Source organism: Trachemys scripta, chromosome 15, assembly GCF_013100865.1.
Source record: "Trachemys scripta elegans isolate TJP31775 chromosome 15, CAS_Tse_1.0, whole genome shotgun sequence".
In the NCBI taxonomy this organism is placed as follows: domain Eukaryota; kingdom Metazoa; phylum Chordata; order Testudines; family Emydidae; genus Trachemys; species Trachemys scripta.
Window position 1 is genome coordinate 8,702,054 of NC_048312.1, and position 23,898 is coordinate 8,725,951.

A 23,898-nucleotide genomic window follows, 5' to 3' on the forward strand; every position below is an offset into this window, starting at 1 on the left:
GGACTCACAAGACCCAAGAGTGTCATTAAATGCATGGGTGCAGCACCCAGAGCCTTCTGCAGGAGTGACACCTGCAGGCAGAATTAACCCCCTCCGCCCCCATGTCCAATCCTCCTCTCGCTACAGCTGGTGTGATTGCCTTGTGTAATTGTCCATGTACCTGCATGGTGCTCATCACCTGTGCACTGAGCTACTTGGAACTAGAGCTCCCGGAGGGGGGGGGGGAGGGGCGCGAAGAGCAATGTGTATTGTGGGATAATGCACGTTCTGTGTTTGGCATGTTATGTGTAAATGCAGGATTCCAGCTCACGTGCCTCAGAGGGCACATCCACACTGCACGTTGCTTATGGCAGTGTGCAGAGGACACACAGTGCATGGTATAAATGGCCGTGTAGACAGTGTGGCACTGCTCAGGCAAGTAAAGACACAAGGCCTGAATCCTGTGGGTATGTCCCCTACCCAGCTCTAGACAGGTCCAAGCAGCACCTCGGCCATCTACACACTGCTATTTTTAGCAGGGCCGCAGCCTCCCTGCTGCTGGAATCTTTCCCTGCCGCAGGGAAAGGCTCCGTCGGCGGGGAAAGGCTCCGGCCGCAGGGAAAGGATCCGTCAGCGGGGAAAGGCTCCAGCCACTCCTTGCTGACAGAGCTCTTCACCACTGCCTCCCCGCAGCCAGTGCTTTTCACTGTCACCTGTAGCTATGCACCGCAGCATAGATGCAGCCTGCATGCTTGTACAGCGCATGCTGAAGCCTGTAGCTCGCATCTACACTATTTTTAGCCATGCTAGTGCAGATATGTCTACCTGCGCTGCAATCCCAATGGAGACGCGCTCTTAGTGAACTCTTTAAACTCTACCCAGTTGTCACCATCGTGTGCACCTCCTGGAGGTTAGTGCTCTCTGGAAAGGTCAGTTGACCATCTTGCTGTCACCTGGGTTAAGTACACAAGAACCAGAGGAGAGCTCTGCTTTGTGGGCAATAAGCTTTTTTTTCCTCCTCCTTTTTTTATTTAAAACAGTAAGACAGTGTTCAGACCCTGCTACCCACAATGCAAGTGGGCATGTTGAGCAAAATGACAGTGAACAAAAACTTCACCTTGAGTAGAAGAAAACCAACCCTTTATAGCAAGCTGCATAAATATTTACAACTCATCAGTTCTATATACAGTTCGTTCTATCATACAACTCGCTTCAAAACAGCTATGCACAATTTGGTTGTACAAAAGATAGAATTTTCCCCCTTGTACAGTTCAAACAATAAATTGTCCTTTTATCTTTTTGTTTGTTTGTACAAATTAGAAAGTTGGTTACACTAACTTCAAACCTTTTTCTTTAAATAGTTTAATATAACCTCCATTTTTGATTGCACGATCAATAAAAATCATAGCAGGTAGCACAAAGACATAGGTCACCAAAATCTGACAGAGATTATGCGGACAGTTTCATATGAAAAATGTCTTTCCTTTCAGCTAACACAGACAGTGCTCACCTTATATGGGAGTTGCAGTCAATGGAGTCTGAATTTGGCTGAATTGTGGTGAACCTGATTTACCAAAATCCAGCTTGTATGTTTAGTACATCCATGGATATATGCCAATACATCGATTCAGGCACATGTAAAAGCACGTGTGTGCGCACACCTACACACACATGCATATGGAGATCTATGTATATACACACACACACACACAGTCTAGGAGTGTACACACACACACAGAATTTACAGTATCTGGGCACAAGTACCTGGTTTTGAAGGGACAGCCATTCCCGAATCCCTGTGTGGAATGTACACGTGGCTGTAGTCACAAACACTGGAGAAGACGCCAGTCCCTTGTATTCAAAGACACCCGGGCAGGTGAGCAAGAACATGTTAGATAAACATCAGAAGTGACCAGAGTATTTACAACATGTCTCCTTAGCACTGCATCCCGGAAACCTAAAGCAACAGGCTCCTGGCCACACACCTCAGCATACTACTAGTGAGTAAAAACAACCTCCCGTCAGACTAATACCATCGCCGCTCTGGGGAGAGCCAATGACATTGGGGAAAGTCTCTTAAAAGGGTCAGTCCCTTGAAAACCCAAAACTGAGCGGAGGGCTGAGGTGGGGTTAGAGACACTAAGATTTCAAAACTGTAAGTGCAATAGTTGCTTGTTCCAGCAGCTTTGTGCAAAAGACTGGCTCATACTCAGCCCTGTAACACTGAAATACCAAGTACTGTAACTATAAGAAAAACACCAGTCCTCAGTGACACAGAATACACACTCTCAACATCCTGGGTCACCTATTTCTATTCCGGATCACTGAGCGAGACAGGCTACCCTCCATTCTTTCCTGACAAAGTAGACAACATTGATGTAAGCGTCACTGATTGGACCTGAATAAATTTACACCGGGAGAAGAGTTTGCCTAAGATAAGCACAACAATCAAATGCATTTCGCACTCCATGGTGGCAGCTCTATTCCAGTCACTGATATCAACCGGATAAAGAAAAACAGCCCAAGTTGGATAAATCTTAGTTCAGGTCTAACCCTACTCACTGTGTTTCTTTGGTCCCACATAGGCCAAATACCCATGCGTATGGTACAGGATGTGATCCTGCCCCTGGGGAAGTCTGTGGAAGTTTTGCCACTAATTTCAATAGGAATATGATTTCTCACTTACTAAAAGAAAACATCCCTTTAAAGTACAGCTAAGCCCTGTGACCCAGATCTTCAAAAGTATAGAGGCACCTAACTTCCATTGACACCAATGGCTAAATACCTGTGAGGATCTTGGCCTAGGATACCATGTACTGTGACTACTCCAAGCTTGTGTATGTTTCCCACCCCACCCCATTTTCAGCTTGGTTTGGGGCTATCTTTATCCTCAATGATGCTGGATCTGTCACATCAAGGGCGCCCAGAGAAGTTCTAGGCACATGTAGCTTTTGGAGGTTTGTTATTTCTGGCAACGCTACATGCTTTGGGGTTTGCCCTGGGTGTCTTCCAGCGGCACACGCTAGGGATATCTGCACAGGTGGGATGGCGATGACAGATGGTGCGTGATTTTGGGGGGGACATTTTTTTCCAATTAAAATCATTCAACACCTACCATGAAGGCGTCTAGACAAACAAGGAGCCAGAACAATTCAGTCAGACTCTAGCCCAATCGGAAAGCTGCAAATCTGAGGTCGGGAGCTTTTAAAGATCCTTCTGCCTTCTCCCAGTAACAATCCTAGCAAAGGCCATCAGTGAGTTCTGGGCACTGCCTGTCTGCATTCAGAGGCAGGGTGGGGATCCGTGGGTGCACTGAGATGGTTTGATTTTTCCTGGTACTGTACACAGAGGAGTGGAACGGTATCTTACTAACAAGGTTTTCTTTGAGCATTTGACGCTGTGAAGAGGAGCCTGGGCTAGTTCCCAGCTCGGTGGTTTGTCATTGTTGAAAAAAAGAGCTGTCCAACTGCTCCATGTGGCAAAGCGGCAACACCTGACAGCTTACTGCTTGAGAGTCCTGATTTCAACTGCCTGCGTGGAACGAGTCGGTGGATCTCTGTCCTCACCCCAGACCGCAGGAACCACGCCCTACCTGACAGCTGTGGGCAGACTCACAACCAAATGGGCCATCCTCACTCCCTAGAGCCGGTCCCTGCAGGCCAGGCCTGGGGGCCCCCTTGCAGAGCAGAGCGGGGAATGGGCACTGGGCTGTTCCTGTTCTGCAGCTAGGGGATTTCATGCTCCAGAGCACCTCCCCCCAGAGCTACTTGCAGAAGGAAATACTTTTAGCCTGAAGAGAACTACAGAGGCTTGAACCTCTTGGCTGCTACAGACCCACCCACCATTCCTGGGTAGCTCACCTTGGGCCTCTGGCTGTCACTCCTTCCAGTGAGTGCATGTGCCTAAAGCCCAGGTGACCACTTCCACGCCCCCTTAGCAAAGGCAAGGCACCACAGAAGCCACAGGATGACGTCCATCCAGCCATATAAGATGAGCACTGCTGCACAGAACCCAAACGGACGAAGAGTCTCAGCAATATCTAAAGAGGTTTGGATTTAACCGATGACCTTTGCCGAGTGGTTTTGGAGGTTCTCTCTTTTTCAGTAATCCCAGGCCTGTCCTCGTTAAACGCAGCGAGCTCCCCACTTCGACAGGGATGACCAGGTGGTTCCACTCTTCACTTGGGACGCAGTAAGTGCCGGGAAGAAGAGAGACCAATCGTTCAAGACTTACCAGTCAATTAAGGCTTTGAAAGACTCACTCTGTTCCCAAGGTATTCGACTTCTGGGGCTAAAACCCTCTACGCTGCAAACGTCCGGAAGGAAACAGTGGCCAGCGCTGAACAAGGAGACCCCCCCCCCTGCTCCTCTGCCCGAAACCCTCCCTTGGGTATAAAATAAGCAATGGGGCAGCTGAGGGGCTGCAGAGACAAACAGCTGCGGCTGCCCTGGACATCAAAAGGATTTCCGAGGCTCCTCCCTCCCCGTTAGATGTTCCCCCCTCTGACGTAACAGGACATTCTACATCACAGTGACGTTCACCCAGCCCGGGTTGCCAAGTATAACTGGCGTCATCAGACAGCAGCGCACGTTTGTATGGCTCTTTGCCAGGTTATATTTTAACCTTGCACTTTGCAGGTGTTTCCTTTTCTTCCTGTCGGTGGGGGATGCCCAAGGGTCTAACCCCAAACCGTCCATGCTGATGTCCAAGGGTTTTCACTTTGACTTGGAGAGTCTAGGGTGAGGCCTTGCTGAGCGTGAATGGGCTGGGGGGATGGGAAGGAGGGAAGTGGAACGGCTCTAGACAGGTGTTTGTTATCATTTGTGCTACATCAGCACATCTGGCATGGGGGGTGGGGAGGCTATGTCAGCAAACCCAAGCTAGTTGGGCTGGGAATTTCAAAGGAGCTTAAAGGGGTTAAGGTTCCCAAGCTTCCCCTGAAGGTCAATGATAGACAGGTGCCTAACTCCTTTCAGCCCCCTGTAAAACTTCCAGCCTAAATTCTGGAAGAGTCTCACTTATCCGACAAGTTCTGATGGCCACTTTCAGGGACCACCCCATTGCGGAAGAGAATCCCAGCCCCTCCTCCCAGCTCAGCTCTAGTTTTCACGCAGAATGCCACTCCCTCTGCACCACCCAGCCAGATTCCCCACGAGGCGCGGGAAATGCACACACATCCAGCTCACACTGCCAGGATCTAGGCACCTATCCTGCTAAGCAAAGACTGGATGACAACCCCTCCGACGTCTGAGACCAGCTTTCTCTGTCCATTAGCACAGGCTACTCGGGTTTATTTCCTCTTGCTGTCACCTACTGCAGGTACAGCTAGTCTAAGGGTGGCTGACAAAGCTTGGATCCCTCATGCAAACAGAAAAAAGCTACATTGAAAGGTCTGTCTCTAGAGCTGGCTGAAAACTGGCAACGTTTTTTGTAACAAATCACATTTTTTTCTCTTCCAGCACCAGTCAAAAACAGGATGGATTTCCGGCAAACATTTCGGTGAAAAGCGCGTCCATGTCTCATTAAAAAATTGCCAACGTTTTTGGCAAGACACTGCAGCTGACCTCACTATTACTACAGCGCTAGGCTGTTCTGACAGTGTAATTGTTTTTTTAAAAGGGCTATCGGGGGGAAAGATGGGGTGAATTTGAACTTCACCCAGCAGAACCCACGACTTGTTTGTAAAATATTATACCCAAAACGTCAGCTGTCAACTTTTTGCTTCCGAGCTATGCCACACCAGCGGCTACACCTGGGGAACATAAACCCTTCCAAATATTTTGCGCGTTTAAAAAACCAACAAAAAAACGCAACAGAAAAGACTCAAACTTCTGCGAATGTTAAAAACCTGCACATTGTAAAAACACCCCAACCAACCACCACATAAAATCTTTCTGTTGCTTTGAAATTAGAATCACCCTTGGGACAGTGTCGGGAAAAAACCCCATTGATAGTGTGACAATGTGAACCTTTTTCTTCAATATATTCCTAGCAGATCAGAGATATTCTGTAACACAGCAGTTGTCTGTTCCAACAGGCAATGGGAGAGGCAGAAAGTCTATGTCCTGGTCTTCTTTCCTCTAGCGTGCAGAATGCAAAGCATTTAATACATCATCGTTTTCCCCCCCAAACCCCCAGAGTGAGAAAGCAGAAGTGAAGGAAAAACAAAAGTCTAATATTTTGTTCTTGAACCGTGTAACTGCAAAGATGATCCAACATCATGGAATGAAAAATAATATAAAGCAGAGCGTCCATGTGCATCAGAAAAATACAATACAAACGTTTTAAGTTTCTCACGAATCCCCTCCCACTGCAAACAAAAACATTGACAAGGTCTTCGGAAAGGCTCCCTTGAGATCTCCGTGCCAGAGAGAAAAGCTCTGTAAGGAGAAGAAAATTCCTCTTGGCTTAAGAGCAGTATATGTAATAATGAGGAGGCCCTGCAGTTGTGGCAACATTTTTTTTTTTTAAACTAAGTTAATACATTCTACTGACGTACAGACAACTGTGATGGATCAACGAGACCTTTTTTACATTTCCATACAATGGACAAACTCGTCAAATCTTGCACGCAATAACAGAACCTCTTTTCCAGGAGCCGAGACTGAAAGCAGCACGTAACACTGTTTTAAGTCCTTCCTCACGTCAAACATCTTGACATAATTCACTGAAGGTATCAAAAATATACCCTGTAGACCAATACATCATTTACAATTGCTTTTTCTCACCATTCAGGAAACAATGCACTTCGAGCAATGGAGTCCCTTCAGCTGCAGATTAATGCACCACAATATGGGGAACTTCTTTTGATTACAAGATAAACCAAGGATTTCTCACTCAGAAGGACTTTTTTGTTGTTGTTAAATGGATCCTTAGTCGTCCCCCCCCCCGTAATTTTTATTTGTTTAAGCTTTTCCGGGGCCTGCTGGGGAAGTTAATCCCATGCAGGGGATGCCTGTAAAAGGAACATCCCAAGCAGCCCAAGAGGAACAAAATGGGGCCCTTTTGATTTTATAATTCAGTGGCGCAGCCTGTGGGCTGATAAATGCATGGAACAACCTGGAGGCTGGGGGAGGGCAGTCTAATCCTATTTCAAGTACTCGATAGCAGGCAACGCGGGTGTGCAGGCAGAGAATACACGCTATATGTGTGCCTAGGCGCACACACATAGTATATGCACATGCACCCAAGCACGCTCGCTCTCCTCCCAACATGGGTTTCCTCGTTCTCACCGAATCTAAGGAGTAGAACTGGAGCACCAGCTGGTCTCCCCTGAGTAAACAACTGGGATTCAGTGAGCGATTGCATCCTTTGGAGCTTCCTCCCCCCTCCCATCAGCTGTTCACAGACTGTATCTCAAGCTCTCAGCTGCTGCGTGAGGACACCAGTGCTGGAAAGAGAACTAGGCTGGGTTCCAGCTGGCTGTCTTAAGGCTTTAGACTGAAGAGGATTCAGAAATTTCCTGATGTGAGAAATCGACCGATTGGAAAAGCGCTGCTCCGGCATCTTTGCTGACAGCGCCATGGACTGATATGGTCGGAGTTCACCTTGGCCAGCTCGTTACCCACGCGTGTCCACTCTTCTCCTCCCTCTCTTTCGTTCATTCACTGTCTGAGAGCGTTTCATACTGGGAGCAGAGCAGGGGCTTGGGCTCCTCCTCCCAGGCGTGGTGCTGCCCGATGGAGTTCCCTTGTGGAATGGACGCTGGCGGCGGGGCTGTCACCACGCCGGTTGGAAGCCTCATTGTCAGTGGATTGTATGGAAATGGCGTGGAACCTGAACAGGGGCAGAAAGGAAGGAGAAACTCAGCATGGTGCAAAAGGCGGCCCTGGGTGGGGAATTCACTCACCAGCCCCCTAGTCAGTGTCAGAGAGGCCCCTTGCAATTCAGCACAACTGGCAGGGAAGGGAGGCCCAGGGATGGAAGAGCAGAAGGGCCTGTGGGGTCAAGAGTGAGATGGGGGTCTCCCCAGGTATAATAAGCAGTAACTTCCCTAAGGGGACGACTCAGCTGACGCTGACCCGGGTGTCTGTCTGGGGAGGCAATCTCACCCTCCCACCCCTGGCAGAGGGCAGAGCCAAAGCCCCCAGGGGGCAGCGCTGCGCTACCTGCAGACGAAGGCCTGTCCTCCCAGACTCGACTGGTTAGCGGTGTCCTCCTGTTACAGTCCCCCTCCGAATGAACGGAAGAAACAGACGGTGGTCTCTCTCCGGAGGACAGGCCCGGTGCTGGAGACTTGGCCTTGCGGCTGTTGGGTCTAGCAGCAATCTTTGGCTTCCCTCCTCCTCCTCCTGCAGAGAGAAGCACCCTGCTTTTCAAACTGATCGCTGGAGACACACGCCACACGGCCACAGCCACAAAAGCCACTCGTGATTTTGGGTGCCTGACTGGAGACACCTTAATGGAGCCTGATTTTCAAAGGGGGGGTGCTCAGCACCTCCTCAAGGTCTGGCCCCTTTAAGGTGTCTCTGGATAAGTCCCCATTATCACTAGGAGCTTGATCTATGTCTCTTGCACGTTCAGAACGACAGGTGCTGCCTTCAGGTACCACTAGAGGTACAGGAAGCTTAGCATCCGCTAACCTTCACGGCAGATGTCTCAGCAGGGAATGGTACAGAACAGCGTTCTTGGCATTTCCCAGACAGAAATGGGCAGGTTTTCCCATGCTACAAGAGTGCACCGGTATTCAGGGCGTTCTACCAGCAAACTCCTATTGACCCTTCGCTAAAAGGCCCAAGGACTTCAAGGCCCTCTGCTGGAACAAAGAAGCTACTGCAGCTGCAACGGACAGGCTCAACGGGCCAAATACTTCCCCGATTTACGCCCCAGCCCCAGGGCCTTGTCAGCTCCTTGTTGGACTCACCTACCACCATGAAGCAAGCTGCAGCAGCTTGTGTCCGACCTGGGGGCTGCGCACTTGGATGCACTGAAGGGTCTGGCCCAAGGAGAGGGTTGGCTGATGAAGAATGTCTGCCTGCTGGCCTGGCCGCTTTTCTGTAAGGGACTGGGGAGCGCCTCATTGAACATCTAAAACCCAGTGCCAGGGGCCTTGAGTGACTCAGTAGGACAGGGACTGCGTGTGAGAAGGAACAGGCACCCACATGCTCCTCTTCCCTCTCTACAGACAACCTGGATGCAGGGTTGTCTGGGAGCACAAAGGGGGAAGTTTGCTCTGCCCCCCACGCCCATGGAATTTGAGTAGCACTACGACCTGGGGCCCAGGGTTACACCATCACTCACTCAACCCTCACCTGACCGCCCCTGTCCTGATAGAGGGACAGTTAGGCCAAACCCGAGTGGTGCTGTGACCTCATGCACCAGGCCGCAACGCCCGGAGCTGGGCCCAGCCCTGTAGCATGGGAGTCGCTGCTGTGGGATGAGTGTGGGGTCGGCTCGCTCTCCAACCCCCCCCCCCCCCCCCGAATTGCCTTTTACTCCATAGTAACGGCTTTTGGAAGGATAGGGGCCTCACTTTCAGATTTTGTCCCAGGCTCTCAAAACCTCTGCATGGCCCTGCCTGAAGGGCTCTGTTCTGGTGAATTCCCAGTGGGGACAATGCCAGTGAAGGATAAGCAGCACAGCTCCCTGTTCTCCGTCCCCGCCTAGCCAGGGACGAGGTGTAACTCAATGCTTCTGGAACTAGAGCATCATGTTAACCCATGTGGATGGCAAATCAATTGGTATTTGGGGAATGACGGACTCCCCACCCCCTGCCCACATTTCTGATTCTACCCTCCTCCGTGTGTCCTGGTGGCATGGGGAGATTCATGGGAATGGCCGTCGCCAGAGCTGTACAATGGCCCAACCCTGAAGCCAGGGGCAATTCCTTGCATTTCACCTGCTGCACAGGCTTGCAAGCCATGTTCTCACATCCTGGGATGCCCGATTCGTGGCATGGGGCGGGAGGAGCAGTGGGTCTATGTCTTCTGGCCTCAGCAGGGATGCTCCCTACTCCGGGTTTCCGAGGGTTCTGCCTTATCCCACCATTCTCAGCTGCCTTGAGGCTTCCCTCCCATTCCAAATGCCTCCCTCTATTATCCCCTGACACGGCATCTCTCCCCAGCCATGGCTGTTTTGGAGGCTGCCTTTCGCACCGCTCCACCAGCGAGCCAGGCTGTCTTCCAGAGCAGAGCGACAGAGCCAGCGCCAGGCCTTCGCAGCGGCTGAACGGTGGGCAGGCAACACTGACAGCTAAAGAAATGCCTGGAGCCGATCTACAACCATGGTTAACCATCAACCCAGCCGAGGGCGGGTGAAGACTCCCCCTGGCAGGTACATGGGAGTTAACCACGAGCCCTTCTGCCATCCAAATGAGGTCATTTCCCCTGGCACTGTGGGGATCACACAGCCCTGCCCCTGGAGCTAGGGACACCTGGGCTGGAGGGGAATGGAAAACTTTGTGCTTCTCTACCTCCAGTGCCATAAATGTCCCTTCCCTGATTCCCGCACTGGGGTGTGTGTGTTTTAAAGGACTATTTTTATTCAGGGGGCACATATCTACCGAGAGGAGCATGGATTTCTCACTGGGTGAATATCTCTTTTGGGGCCATACAATCTCAGGCCCTGATTCAGCAAAGCACTAAAGGACTTGATTTCAATCAAGTGCTTTAACTGAAGCAGAGGACGCCTTAAGCAAATTTAAATGCTTTGCTCAGCAGGGAGGCTTAAAGGCCTTGCTGAATCAAGATCCTCGCTGGGGCTTGGGATTTGTTTGAAATGCACATTTCTCTGCAGTGTCTTTCCATTGAGGGTTTTTTTTTTTTTAAATAAACCTTGACATCATAAGAAGAAAAGGAGATTAAACAAGGAAAAGAGCCCGGTCAGTGTTTTAGAGAAAAAGCAACAGCCCCTTTCAGGCTACGACATGAACGTAAAAGATTCCAGGATTAATCAGCAAATTCACAAAGCTCGAAGGGAAAACACAAAACAAAGAGGATAAAAAAAAAAAAAGAATGAACAACACTGAGAAACGGCGAAGGTGGAAAGGGCTGCAGACCTGGCAAGGAGCGCATGTCGTCATTCCGTCCGTCAGCAGCGGTTATGGGCATAGCAGCGGGCACGCTTGCACTGGCATTCAGAGAGTTAAAAGCATTGGCATTGGCACTGAGAGGCGAGCGCTCTTCCCACTGCTCGTCATATTTACCCATTAGGGCCTTCCTAATTATTGCCTCCAACCCCATGTTGGTACTGGAATTTTCTTGAACCGACTGGCTTCTACAACTGATTAGCCCTGGGAGATACGGAAAGGGGAAGGAGAGGTGAGGGGTGGGAGATGGGTTGGGGGGGAACCAAATAAGAAGAAAGATGGGGTGGGGGAGAAAGGAGACAAGGGAGAAGGGAAGAAACAAACAGTCAGCACATTCTTGCAAAGCAACAAAATTTGTCATATTGTTTTTAAGCTCTGCAGTGCACTCCGTCCCCCCGCCCCGCCCCAGGGCTTGGCAGGAGCTGGGGGGTGGGGAGTTAGAAAACTACTTGCTGAGTGAGGAAGAATCTGGGGGTGGGAGTGATTTAAAAAAAAAAAAAAAAAAAAGTAAATGGAGACCCCAATGCCTCAATAGCGGAGGAGTGACAGGCTGCAGGGCATGTATCCTGAGCCTGGCAGTGCCTCGTGGGCACATGGCCCAGCAACGACTGCTGGGGAATTGTCCTAGTTCTCCTGTGGAGTTGTTCTCTACTGGGTCTGGGGGAGGGGGGGCGGGGGACGGAGGCCAAGAGGAGAGAATCCTTCCCCGTGCTGATTAATTCCTTCCCAGCCCCCTGCACCATCTGTAGTCCGGACTCCACCGCCCACGGGGCCCAGACCCCCACATCTACAGGTCAAATGTCATTAGGAAACAGGATGCAGAAAACGCAGGGATGTGTCTGAGTGCTTGTGAGTCATCAGAAGCCATGCAGTTATGGTGCAGCGCCGCACAGGGACCGTAGGGCACTCGCTCAGCCATGGGACCATCATTCCCAATGCGTCGGTTACAGGAAACGAGCAAGGGCAAAACTTACAGAGTCAAAATACAGGCAAGAAAATAAAATGCCATGTTTCCTTAATCCTCACTTTGGTGCCTGCAGCCCCCTCTCCTGCCCGCGCAGCAATTCTCCTTTCTCAATAGGAATGCTGCAGCCATGGTGCCCCCTCCTTGTATCTTATGCAGGGGGGCGTGCACTCCCCCTGCGAACAGGCAGCATCCCCGTCCAGCTCCCAGCACACTCGCTCTGGGCTAGTGTCCCAAACACTCCCGAGGGTTTGCCCTTTTCCTTCGCTCAGCCCCGGAGAACAACCCTTAACCACAGACTTTTCCCTGCAACACTTCCCAGCTCATACCCGAGCTCCCGCTGACACAGACAAGGACACGCAACTCCCCCACCCCCAATGCTCTAGCTCACAGCTAAAGGGATCCACCTGGTTCGGCTGCCGGCGTGAGTCAGCTTAACCACTGTGCAGGGTCAAAAACTGGCTCTTTGCTCACCGCCTCCCTTCCCCAATACTAACTCTTACTGGGAAGCTTTTCTAAGGCAGATAACACCATTGCCAGCAGCCTCTGCCATGCAGATACCACAGAAACTTGGGGCTTACGGAGCTCTTGGATCAAACAAAAAAAGGTGGGAATGCCCAGTGGGCATGGGCCTAGCTCCCAGCATAGAGCGGGGTGGGGGGAGAACCCATGGCAGATGCTGGCCTTTCGACCGAATGGTGGGGTCTGGGGACAGTGCAGGTCCCTGGGAAGTTTAACCATTTCTAGGCATTCTGCAAAAAGCCCAGTCCCGGCGTAAAGCCACTGAAGTTCATGTTCTTAGAGAGGGGACTCCGCTAGGAGGGCTGTAGGTTTTGGTTTGATACAGAAAGCAAACGAACAGGATACGCTAGCTCGGTCTGTCTGACTCCTGAAGCGTGCTACATAGTGCTGCATGTGTATCCAGCGCACTTCAGCTGAGGGGCGCAGAGTGCACTCCAGCTAAGAAGGAAGCCCCCCCAACTCCCTTGGGAAGCAGGCCCTGCTGTACCCATTGCACAGAAGGGGAAACGGAGGCCCTGTGCGGTGAAGCGACTTGTCAAGGTCACCCAGCAAGCCAGTGGCAGAGCTGGGACAAGCCCTGACTGCTGCTCCCCGTCCTATTCCAGCCCCTGTAACTCCGGTGCTGTTCTCGGCCCTATCAATGCCTAATCCCTTTCGGAAACGCTCTCTGTGGGGCCTCCATCAAATCCTGCAGCGTTTTCCACAGGTTATTTATACACTGTGTGGAAAAAGAAGCCTCTGGAGATGAAGGGCAGAGAGCAGCCCTGCTCCAGTAGCCTCTGACGTCTGAAAAGACACACATCTGAGCTGGGAAGGGCAAGCCTGTTACAGAAGCAGCTCAGGGGCTGCAAAGGAAACCGGAGCCTGCGCCCCCAGGGGCGGCCTGAGGAAAGACAGGCCATCATTTGAGAAGCGGATTCCCCTCAGCTGCAGGGGGAGGATTCTGGGAACCCCCTGGAGCTGGTTTTTCTCTCAGTGGGGAGGGAAGAGGCCTCACTGTCCAGGGCTGCTGGGCTCCCCTGTTGCTATGCAGCGTAACAGGGACACTGGCACTGGCCTTGACTCCTCGTGTGGTGCTGGAGTGGGGAGGAGCAGCAGCTCCTGGCAGCTTGAATGTCTCCTTTAATGCTGAAGAGCTTGGAGACACAGAGAGAGAGAGAGACAGAGAGACACACGCAGAGCTAGGAGTCATGGACTCGGCTCTTTGGAGCCCTGCAGTGCGCTCCCGTATGGAAGTACAGTCCCTCCACTTCCAGAACCACTGTCCTGCAGGAAGGGAGCAAAGGTCTTTTTCACACAGGAGCTCATTGTCACTCAACGGCAAACGCCTGTGGGGCAGGTAAAACTTTAGGGCTCTGGGCCTGCGGCGATTCCTACGCTCTTCTTTCCCAAATAGAGCTCCTGGAGGTCAAAGGTGACTACTGCCTCTAAAAAGCCAAGGCTGTCCCCTCTCAGTAACAAGGTGGGACCTCTGTTCCCACGACAGCATCCCACAGGAAAATTTCTGCTGGCCCACCTGAGTTGATGCACTGTTGTCCTCCTCTGAACCTGGCCAGCCCCACTCACTCCTCATCCCCCGGGCAGGCTCGGCTCTCAACGGCAGAACTGTGTGCCATGCTCTGCAGAACCACAATGCCCCCGCAGCGTGTGGCGTGACCTTCTGGTCCTGCTCTGCTGAGTTGCCATCCTCCCTTCATTTAAGACTATCCGCAGCCATTCCCCATCAGGTCTCAGTCCTGGAGTTCTTGGGGCACTGCACTGTCCCTGTGCCTGTCATTTAGACAGGAAGCTCTTCAGGACACGGACGGTCTTTACTTTTGTGGAGCATACAGCGCCTTGCACAATGCCAGGCCTAACCAAGTATTAACTTGGCACAGCATATGCAGCTGATATTGTTACTGATCTAGGCTTTAAGCCTGAAGACCCCTTAGTTTCAGAGTAATGTTTTTTTGTACATATAGGAACCAACATCTGAGCCTGTCTTCTCTCTCTCTCCCCCCACCCTCTGGGCTCAGATGGTCATTGCTTTGTCTGGCATGTGTTCCTTCAGCAAGTATTAACAAATCAGTGTGCCTGATGTAGTGTCTCCTGGATAAAACCTGGGACATCACCCCGCCCAACCAGCCACTCAATGGTTTAGACCTGTGGGGACTTTCCGCTTTCAGCAAGACACACATCTGGGAAAATCAAACAAGAAGTCTGCTGGGAACGGTGGGCAGCCTCTCCTGAGTTTTGGGCTAGGATTGTAGCACCTGAATTCAGTTCAAGGACCTGAATTCTGCTGCCAACACCAGATGGGACCAGCATGATCATCTAGTCTGACCTCCCGCCTATCACATGCCAGAGAACCTCACACACTAATCCCTGCATCCAGCCCATCACGTGTGGTTGAGCTAAAGCGTACTGTTCCCTCTCCCTCTGATTCTAGCTCTAGTCTTCCCATTTGCCAGCTCACGCTCCTACATGAACACTGGCTCTGTCACCTCACACCTCTTCACGGCGGCAGAGTCTGTCCCTTATGCTGCCGGCCCTCTGCCAATAAGAGTCCATTTAAAGATACTGCTTCCCTACAGCGTCCTCCCTGCTGGTGTCACATGGTTTCTTCCGAATCCAACAGATCCCAGGCCAAAGCCCTGCCGGATCTAAGTTTTTATGTCTCCTCAAATTCTGACAACCTGGAGGCTTTAAAAGGACTAGGCCTTTGTAGCCTGCAGTCCAACAGAGCAGCTTCCAAAGCAGGGAAGGGCCGTAGGCACATATTCTCCCGCCTCCAATCTTTCCCACCAGGAATATACTGTATCTTATTTCAATAAACGACACCGGAACCCGCGGAACCTCCTCTTCTCAGGCTGTGAATTCTGTGTGGCGTGTGGCAGAGTATGACATACGATAAAGATCTATCGGGACTGTTACCTGCTCCAGTAATTGCTGGCATGTTGAAAATCTCTGTCCCAGGCTGTCCAACATCTGGAGGAAGACAAAGAAGTCCCTCAGTATGAACTGCAGCGCACAACGGTTAACTCCTAGGGGATCTTTTCCTTCCTAACACTTCCTCAACCCCAGAGGATCATGGGACATGCAGTTTGAGTCCTGGCACCTACATTACGTTACCCACACTGACAAAATCCCTGGCCAAGTTCAAGTTGTGGGTGGGTGGGGCGAGGAATGATGGTTTGGGACTAGGAAGTATTATCTCGGTTTTTAAAGCAATGCTACCTCCAGACACGCAACTCCAAGATAATGAGCAAGCCCTGGCCATGCCAATCAACATCAGAGGTTCTCCAAGTATGGCCCATGGATCATCAGTGGCCTGTAAAGCCCTTCCAGGTGGCCTGACAGGCAAGGAGTGGCGGTTTGGGAAGTTGGATGCATGGGAGAACGCTGCTCTCACCAAGTGGACCAGAGATTGCAACAGAGAACCATGGGTCTAAACCTACTGGCATTAATGCAGCACAGCTCCAGAGAGTTATGTTGATGTCCACAAGTGCACTCCTGTCTCCCTCCACCCCGAGATTCTACCCTCTGGGAGGTTAAGCTGGGGTACAAAACCCAGAGCTTTCTCGAGGCGTTTCCAAAGGCTCAATCCCCTATTCCCAAAGAAGAGTTTTTGTTCATGCATTCAGCGAGGGGGAAATACTAAGTCAATATTTTCTCTCTTAGCTGAGTTATTTGACTTGAATATCGCTTTCCTTAGAATAACAGCAGTTCTCATCAAACACAAGGCGTTTCCTATTTCTGTATATTTCCCCCCGATAAGGAAACGAGTGGGAGGTCAACCATGCATCCCCCAAGGAACCTAACAACGTGGTTGGATTATGGTAACAACATACACAGGACGAGACAGCTCAGTCCTTCTTATCCAATGCAGCTGTTACAAGACGGATTCAAATTGAATTAGTATTGACTGTATAATGCCAAGCTAAATTAAATTATGATCCTATCTACTCTATTAGCAGCTAATGAAGGAATGGGATGAATTTCGACTACAAGTCAGGCTGGGTGTTTTTTCAGAGCTGTACCAATATTGATGTCGGGTCTGACAGATACATCTTCAGGAGGCAGAATTCAGGCTGGCTGGACAGTCATTAAAAACGTCAATAGCTCTTAAGACTCCTCTATTCTTCACTTGTTAGTTAGTTCCTATTGAGGTCATTCAGTGCCGGTGAGTGGTGCTGGACCGACTGCCCCAGAGAAAGGACAGGCTTCTGAGAGGCACCTCATAGAGCCTGGCTAGCTGCCGGCACTACCAATGCGGCTTGCAGTGGCAGAGGGGTATATTTGACCTAAATGGCCATCACAATACAGGGCCATGAACCATCCTTAAGGCCCCCAAATCACCTGCCTTTCTATCTCTTTTCCCCCATCAGCAGATCTCCCCACCCCATTCCTCTCTCTGACAGATCTGTGCAGTGGAAAAACACTGAACTAAGACGGTTCCCAACACGCCCGGCCGCACACAGGCACGGTACTTGTATGCAGGAGAGGCACAAGACGTGCTTACGCACCTGTATTTAACAATACGCCACTGCATGGATGGGATAAGAGCATGGGGCAGCAAATTCTCATCCCCAGACAAAACTGGCTTCAGACTGCTCAAGTCTGGGAGGTGGGCTCCTGTCCCTTTAAATCATGTCAGAAAGAAGGCTACTTTGGAATTCCCTCTCCCTTCTTTGGTTTTGCAAGGCGCCTTCATCCCACCCCGCTCCCTCCGGTGGCTGCTGCATGAAAGCCCCAGCCTGGAAGCCTTACTGTACTCCGTTTCGCTCCTGTTGGTCGTGCCGAGCTTTTTGATGATCTCCTGCTTCTTGGATTTCACCATGGCGGAGTTGCTCTCGGTCAGTTTGCTGAAGAAGGCTGGGGGCTGGGTGTTGTTTCCTGGGGATTTGGAACCCATTCTGTGAAGCAAAAGGCGATCAGCAATGGCTGCAGAGGGCCCACGCTACGCCCTTCTATCTATAGAGCCCCTATCCCATTAGCCGCCAGATGCTTTGAACCAGCCCCCAGGCCATCCAGATATTGGGGCCTTTCTAGCTTAGACTTAGGAGTCAGGTTGTCTTCAACTTGAGACTGATCAAAGGCCCCTAAATACAGTGTGGCTTATTCCCCCAGGAGGTCCAGACCACAAAATGTCTCTTGGCTGGAAGAGAAACACTTCTGGCCTAGCTCTTCTTACCCTAGAGTCAAGGGCCCCAACAAAATTCTCCTCTGGGCCCCGAAATCCCCTACCCTGGAAGTGAATTCTTTCTGCTCAGCCAATCACCGGAGCAGAAAGATTATCTGGTAAGGCACCTTGGGAGAGACTGAGGACTAGGGCAGGGGATCTCTGAGCTGCCAGGACAGGCTGGCCCTGAGCTGCAGGAAAGAATTGGAAGGAGTCAGGACGCCTGGGTTCCACTCCTGACACTGCCTCTGCGTGTGACCTTGGGGAAAGTCACTCAGCCTCCGTCTACCACCCTGCAGCAGGGGTCAAATACTTTGCGCAGAGGAGTTGGGAGAGTTAACGAACTATGCTTGGACAGCCACAGATGGGAGGCAAAGCGCTGCCCCCGGGCGCTGGCAGTCAGAGGGGAGGACTTTGGGAAGAGGTTGCAAAGCGAGTTAATCCCTCACCCCTGTTCTTTGGTGGCATATCCAACCCCAGCAGCAATACAAATGAAGAAAGCTGGCAGTCAGCCCAGCCAGCCACTCCAGGCCGGACCCAGAGCGCTCAAGGGCAGGCAGCATAGAGTGACAACATTGGAGGCTACCATTGGAGGGTAAAGGTCTGTGCTCCCAGCTCTGCCCCCAAAGCGCTCAGAGTAGAACGCTCAGGGGAAGGAAGACCCCAGAGTATTGCTTTTGTGCTGTAACCCCCGGCCAGGCAGGAAGAGTCCACATTCCCCATCTCTTGTGGTTACCTCTGCTCTGACTGTTCTCCCTCTCGGTACAAGATTGGGTACGAGGTGCTCCTTGTGTGCTCCGGCTCTCCCATGCCGTCTGGTGGCGAGACAGGCTCGATGCAATCATCTGGTGCACTCCCCGCAGACGCTTTGCTCTGCTCAGGAGATCTGAGGATGGTGTAGTGAGACGCTGTTATTCCATTACAATGCTCTTAACCACAGCACAGAGGGATTAAAACCCTTCTGCAAACTGGAGTGTCATGGAGAAGGGGGAAACCAACCACCCAAGCCCTTAATGTTACCCTTAAGTTGCACATTTTTGTCGCTTTGTGTGTTTCTGAACTACACGCCTAAATCGTAAGGATTAAATTTAGACAGGCCCCAAAGCTGTAGCCAACTCGTATGTAATCCTGCAATTGGCCCTAATATAGTTCCACTGCAGAAACAGAGGAACTAACCCTGGGACTTTGTGGCTCAGATCAAGTGTCCTATCAGTACATCCTCTACCCGGGGCGATGTCCTGCATTTGCAGCGAGCGGGGCCTCATCTAAACTCCTCTAGAATGCGTCAATCAAAGCTATGACATTACGGAGAATTATCCCTTCGAAGGTATGGACCTGCAGAGTCCAGAGAGTTCGTGTTCTCTTGCTGCAGTGTTAACACATTGTGACAGTCTCTAGGAGCACATCGGACACTCCTGCACCCTCCGAAAGCACTAATATGGCCGGCTGGCAAGTACAAGGGCTCAAAACTCCACCAATCACCAGGGACAAAGATGAGCAGGAGCCGTCAGGAACTTTCTCTAGGGGTTTTTTTGTTGTTATTTTCTCCTGGGTTTTATTTTTAGTATTGAGCACGTTGTTTCCTCTTGCAACCAACAGGGGGCAGATTCTAGCACGGTCCTGCAGGGAACTGTCCTAAGACCAGCCAGGCTCTGGAGAAAGCTCAGGATTAGGGCTCGGTTGTTTGTGTGTTTTAAAAGCAGGATCACTACCACGTTAAAATCTCTGCGTGGCCAGGGCAAGCTGCATTAGCCGGTCGATGTGAACCCTACCGGGGGTGCCTGGAACTCCCGGTGACCAGCTAAGCCGCGTTAAAACTACAACGTGCCCTGTCTCCACTGGGAAGTTTGCCTGTGTTCGTTCCCACGTGTTCCAAACGCTCCCTTTCCCCCTGGTGCAGAGACCGCTGAAGAGAGTGACCATGAGCCATACCTCATAGCTGTCCCGATCTGACGCTGAGCTCACCTCTTGTCTCCCTCGCTCTGCGGGGAGATTCTGGAGGCCGGAGCATGCTCCTGCGGCTGGATGTAAGCCTCACTGGGCGTCCTTCGCAGGTCCAGCACGGGACACGTGGCCCCAGGGAAGGAGTACACCGGGGTCTGGAGGTGGGAGTTGAGCTGCTGAGGATGATGGCGCGTGTAGTCTTGTGTGATAACCTCCTAGAAGAAGAAACGCCTTGAGTCAGCACTTCTGTCTGCGACCCTTCACTGGGCTGTAGTTTATGTGGCAGGGATGGGAGGGCACCCTCTGGCGCTGAGCCCTATTTATTTCTCCCCTCCTAGTTTTGCTGGCTGGTCCTTATAGGCAGGAGGACGGGAAGCACCCTTCTCCCCGGGCTTCTCTGCAGCACTCTGCTGCCTCCAAAAGCAAAAGGCCAGAGGGGTTGCCGCAGAGCGAGGTGACCTGCTACCACCACCCCCCCCGGGTCTGCCACCAAGGCTCCTGACTTCACTCCTGGCCCATTCTCCGCTGACCCCAGCAGAGACGCCCCAGAACAACCCCTGGACGGGAAGAGGAGAGAGAGGCTGATTACACTGATGTGCTGAGCCAGCGTGACCACCCGCTGCTGGTGGCCTTTGATGTTCTGGGATGACGGCAGCAGCTGGCATGGGGATTGCTGGCCTTCGGGCAACTGGCGCAGGTGCTGCATGTGAGCTGCTTCTGCTGCAGTGAGCTTCAGGGAGGCTGTGAAAGGAAAGAACCAGTCATGACAACCCAGGGCAATCACACAGCGCCTCTGCCTACCCAGCACAGACCCGCTGTTCTGCCCTTCCGCTCTTCAATCAAACTGTTTTTTTAAACTATGCTACTTACTTGTTATGAAAGAAGCCAGAGACGCCGCTCCAGGGAATTTGGTTTAGGGGTTACACAAGGAACTGGGAGTCAGGAGACCTGGGCTCTATCCCCCACTCTGCCAGTGACTAGCTGTGCAACTCTGGACAAGTCACTTAAGCTCTCTGTGCCTCTGTTTCCCCATCTTTAAAATGGAGCTGATAATATTTATTAATCAGGCGGGGCACTGAGGTGCTCCCGGGTAATTAATTAATGAATATTTATGGAGTGCTCTGGAAAGCTCCCATGAAAAGCGCTATCCCCTGGGCATGTAAAGCAGCCGCCGTTAGCTAATATACTAACGAGACATTCCTTGGCAGAGCCGCAGTTCCCTGTACCAGTCTGCTGTCAGGAACTGCCAATGGGAGGCTGATAAGCCCACGGCGCGCTAAGGTTATTCTTCAAATGCTGGTGGCAGCTCCAGCAAAACACGGCCAGCCAGGCACAAACAGAGATCGATGGGCCCTCGGCTACCCACACATCCTGCCCTCCTTCTAAGCCTCTCCTGCCTCCCCACACATTTCCTCCTCCCTCTCAGCCTGTCGTCTGTGCGCCTCACCCCAGCCCAGAAGGGAATGAGCCCTTTCCTGCAGCACGGCCAGCCAACGCCCATTCCCTGCTCCCTGCCTTCAGCTCTTCCCTGCACTGCCCGTCACCACGCACTGGCGCCAGCCTGGCAGCGTTACTGCTCACACTGGGTAGCGCCCAGAGGCCCTATCAGGGCCCCCTTGTCCTAGGTGCTTGTACACACGCCGTGTGAACGAGAGTCCCTGCCCTGAAGAGCTCACCGTCTAAATGGAGAGGGCAAAGGAAGGTGGGGGATGGGACGAGAGAGTGACCCAGCCAAGCTCTCAGGGGAAACCCATGGCGGAGCCAGGAACTGAACCCAGATCTCCTGAGCCCCCATCCAGAGTGTCAGTGGCAAGGCCAACCTCCTCCTCAAGGACACGGACGGATCTTTGCAAGGCAGAAGCTTCCTGATGGGTCCCTCCCTTCATCTTGCCACCACCAGCCTCTGTTCCCTGAATCTGCCCACCACTAAGACAAGTGTAGTCCCGGGGGAGATTTCAGGGAACGCAGGTTGGTGCAGACACAGCCCACTGTGCGGGGGAAGAGGGAAATTCCTCACCCACAAAGGGGAAGGGGACAGAGCCTCACATATTTTGCCTGGCAGCCTTCGACTGGGCTGAGGGCTGGAATGTCAGCAGTGCAGGAGGCCTCCTGCCATGTCAGATCTGCCTCGGCCGGCAGCAGCCCCTCACCTTGCTGTTTTTGTCTCACGTTGTGCTCCCCGTGCCCTTTCTCCACATCCGACAGCACCTTTGCCCCTTTCTCGTGGGATATGCTGGGTGAGCTCGCCGGGCTTACTGCTTCAACGCCATCAGGGCTGTAGCCTCCGTGGAACCCTGGGGAAATGGAAGCAAGGGCATTTATATTGTGAGTTTCCTTTGCTGTGATTAACCCTACGTGTCCTGCGACCGCTGCTGCACTGAGATCTTCAGCATCAGCAAAGAAGTGACAGAAATAACCAGAGATCTTACATCTAAAGCTGCAGGACATACCCGCCTCCCTGCAGCTTCTACAGCCTTTCTTAGTATGCCAGGGGGCATTAAGGACGACTGTAGCTTGGGCATGCATACTCTGCTAGGTTTAATCTAGCAACCAGGGGTAATAAAAGCAATGAAATTGCAGTGGCATGGACCCCAGTACAGGCTGGCTGCCCAAGAACATCCCCAGGGTCCCCAGCAGGTTTATATTTGGGTGGCTAGCCCACGCTGAAGCCCGTATCACTGCATCTATGCTCCTGTTGTTACCTGTGCTAGACAGATTAAAGCTAGAGTGGGGGTGTCTACCCGTGCTATCATGACACCTTCACGTGCAGTGTAGATATAGCCCCAGGTGCCTCGAACAGTACCAGTATCATCAGAACCACCAGCTGACAATCAGCAAGGAAACACACAGAGAGACACACAGACAGCCACATTTGCTGCTTTTCAATTACAATGAAAAAAAAAACATCATCACATTTTCCTGCAGAGCTGGAAACCCAAACACAACAGCTCAAGGCAGTGAACCTGACCGGCCTGGATTCACACCTCCCACACCCGGCAAACGCAAACAAACAACAGATAAAAGCCACATACACAGTGAAAAGTAAATGATCGTTGTGGTTGGGTGTTGGGTTTTACCTATTCTAGGTGGCATTTTCCCTGGTAGATCTCAAAGGAAAGCCTGTATCACACCACTGCCAACCTCAACTGGTCAAAAATTGTGAGACAGGCCACCCCAAAACTGTGAGATTGAAGCCACAAGATTAAACAAAAATACTAACAACAACAGTTGGGTTTTAATTATTTTCCTTCGGGTTTCTGAGCCTTTGAGGTGCACGCAGGTCACATTTTCAAGCTTTTATCTGCTACTATGGGGTGAGAAACTCACTTTTTTTTTTTTTTTTTTTAAATGAAAGTTGAGATTCTCCAGGAGCTGGAGTGTAAAATGAAACATGATAAAACCTTGAGAGCTGGCAATACTGCATCGTCATTATCCCTGTCTTACAGGCATGGGGATAGAGACACGGATAGGTGGCGTGACTTCCACAAGATCACAGGACAGATCGAGAGCAGAGAGCTTGGGAGGGAGGGAATCAATAGAAAAGACTTAACAAGCTAATATACAGCTAATTCTTGATACTGCGTCCCGAGCTCTGGCCTATGGATCATTGGAACACAGCCCCTCTCTAGTCTGGGACGATCAAACACAGCAGCACAACATAGCCTTGGCTCCAAATAAAAACTCTTTTACAGTAGCACCCCTTGCTGAGATCTCGAGGCTGGGACACCTCATCCTTCCTATTGACCGAGCAGGATTTCTAGCCACTGTAAGGTGGAGCATTGCAACTCCCAGCTCTCTGGATGGGCTCAGAGGAAATCCTGCTGCTGCATAACTTCCCGATGATCTGCTTGTTCGGATGTATTTGCAGAAACGCTTTAATGTGTTTTACTAGTGTCAGGAAAAAATGCACCACTAAAGCCAAAGGTGAGTGTGTGTTCATAGCTAGCAGAGCATTCTCGGCAGCTGGCTGGAAGAGCCCAATGAGAAGTATCACTGCTTATTAGTAAGATCTTGAAGAGCAAAGAGGGGAAGATTCAGAGAATAGAGTCAGAAAAAAATTCTCCTCTCCAATTATCCCCGTGGATTGTCTGGTGCACACTGTGCACTAAGGTTTACATGCATGGGAGTGCAACGCTGGGACCCAGGGCAGACGTGCAGGAGAGATTCACAGAGAGAACACTGTGACATGCTTACAGACCCCTGTGCGCTAAGCATTACATGGTGTTTGCTATTAACTAAATATCTAAATGGAACCCAGGGGTCTGCTCTGGACCAAAGTGAAGCTGTCCCCGTAAGTGTCCC

At 51.4% G+C, this 23,898-nt stretch overlaps 1 protein-coding gene across 11 annotated transcripts in view; it reads right to left on the minus strand.

The window, feature by feature from the left end:
- Window positions 1–6,133: 6,133 nt before the first annotated feature.
- Window positions 6,134–23,898, minus strand: part of NCOR2 (nuclear receptor corepressor 2) — a 391,355-nt gene continuing 373,590 nt past the window's right edge. For 9 of the 11 annotated variants that reach the window (XM_034791186.1, XM_034791190.1, XM_034791189.1 and 6 more), the window contains 9 exons: window positions 21,747–21,890; window positions 20,186–20,337; window positions 19,618–19,811; window positions 18,389–18,538; window positions 17,241–17,386; window positions 15,405–15,458; window positions 10,976–11,209; window positions 8,088–8,270; window positions 6,134–7,755 (listed from right to left, as the gene is read on the minus strand). In XM_034791186.1, the coding sequence (XP_034647077.1) occupies window positions 7,580–7,755; window positions 8,088–8,270; window positions 10,976–11,209; window positions 15,405–15,458; window positions 17,241–17,386; window positions 18,389–18,538; window positions 19,618–19,811; window positions 20,186–20,337; window positions 21,747–21,890 (1,433 nt within the window). In that variant the 3' untranslated portion in view covers window positions 6,134–7,579. The remainder of the gene's footprint in view (window positions 7,756–8,087; window positions 8,271–10,975; window positions 11,210–15,404; window positions 15,459–17,240; window positions 17,387–18,388; window positions 18,539–19,617; window positions 19,812–20,185; window positions 20,338–21,746; window positions 21,891–23,898) is intronic. The other 2 variants (XM_034791192.1, XM_034791194.1) reach the window with 2 other exon arrangements.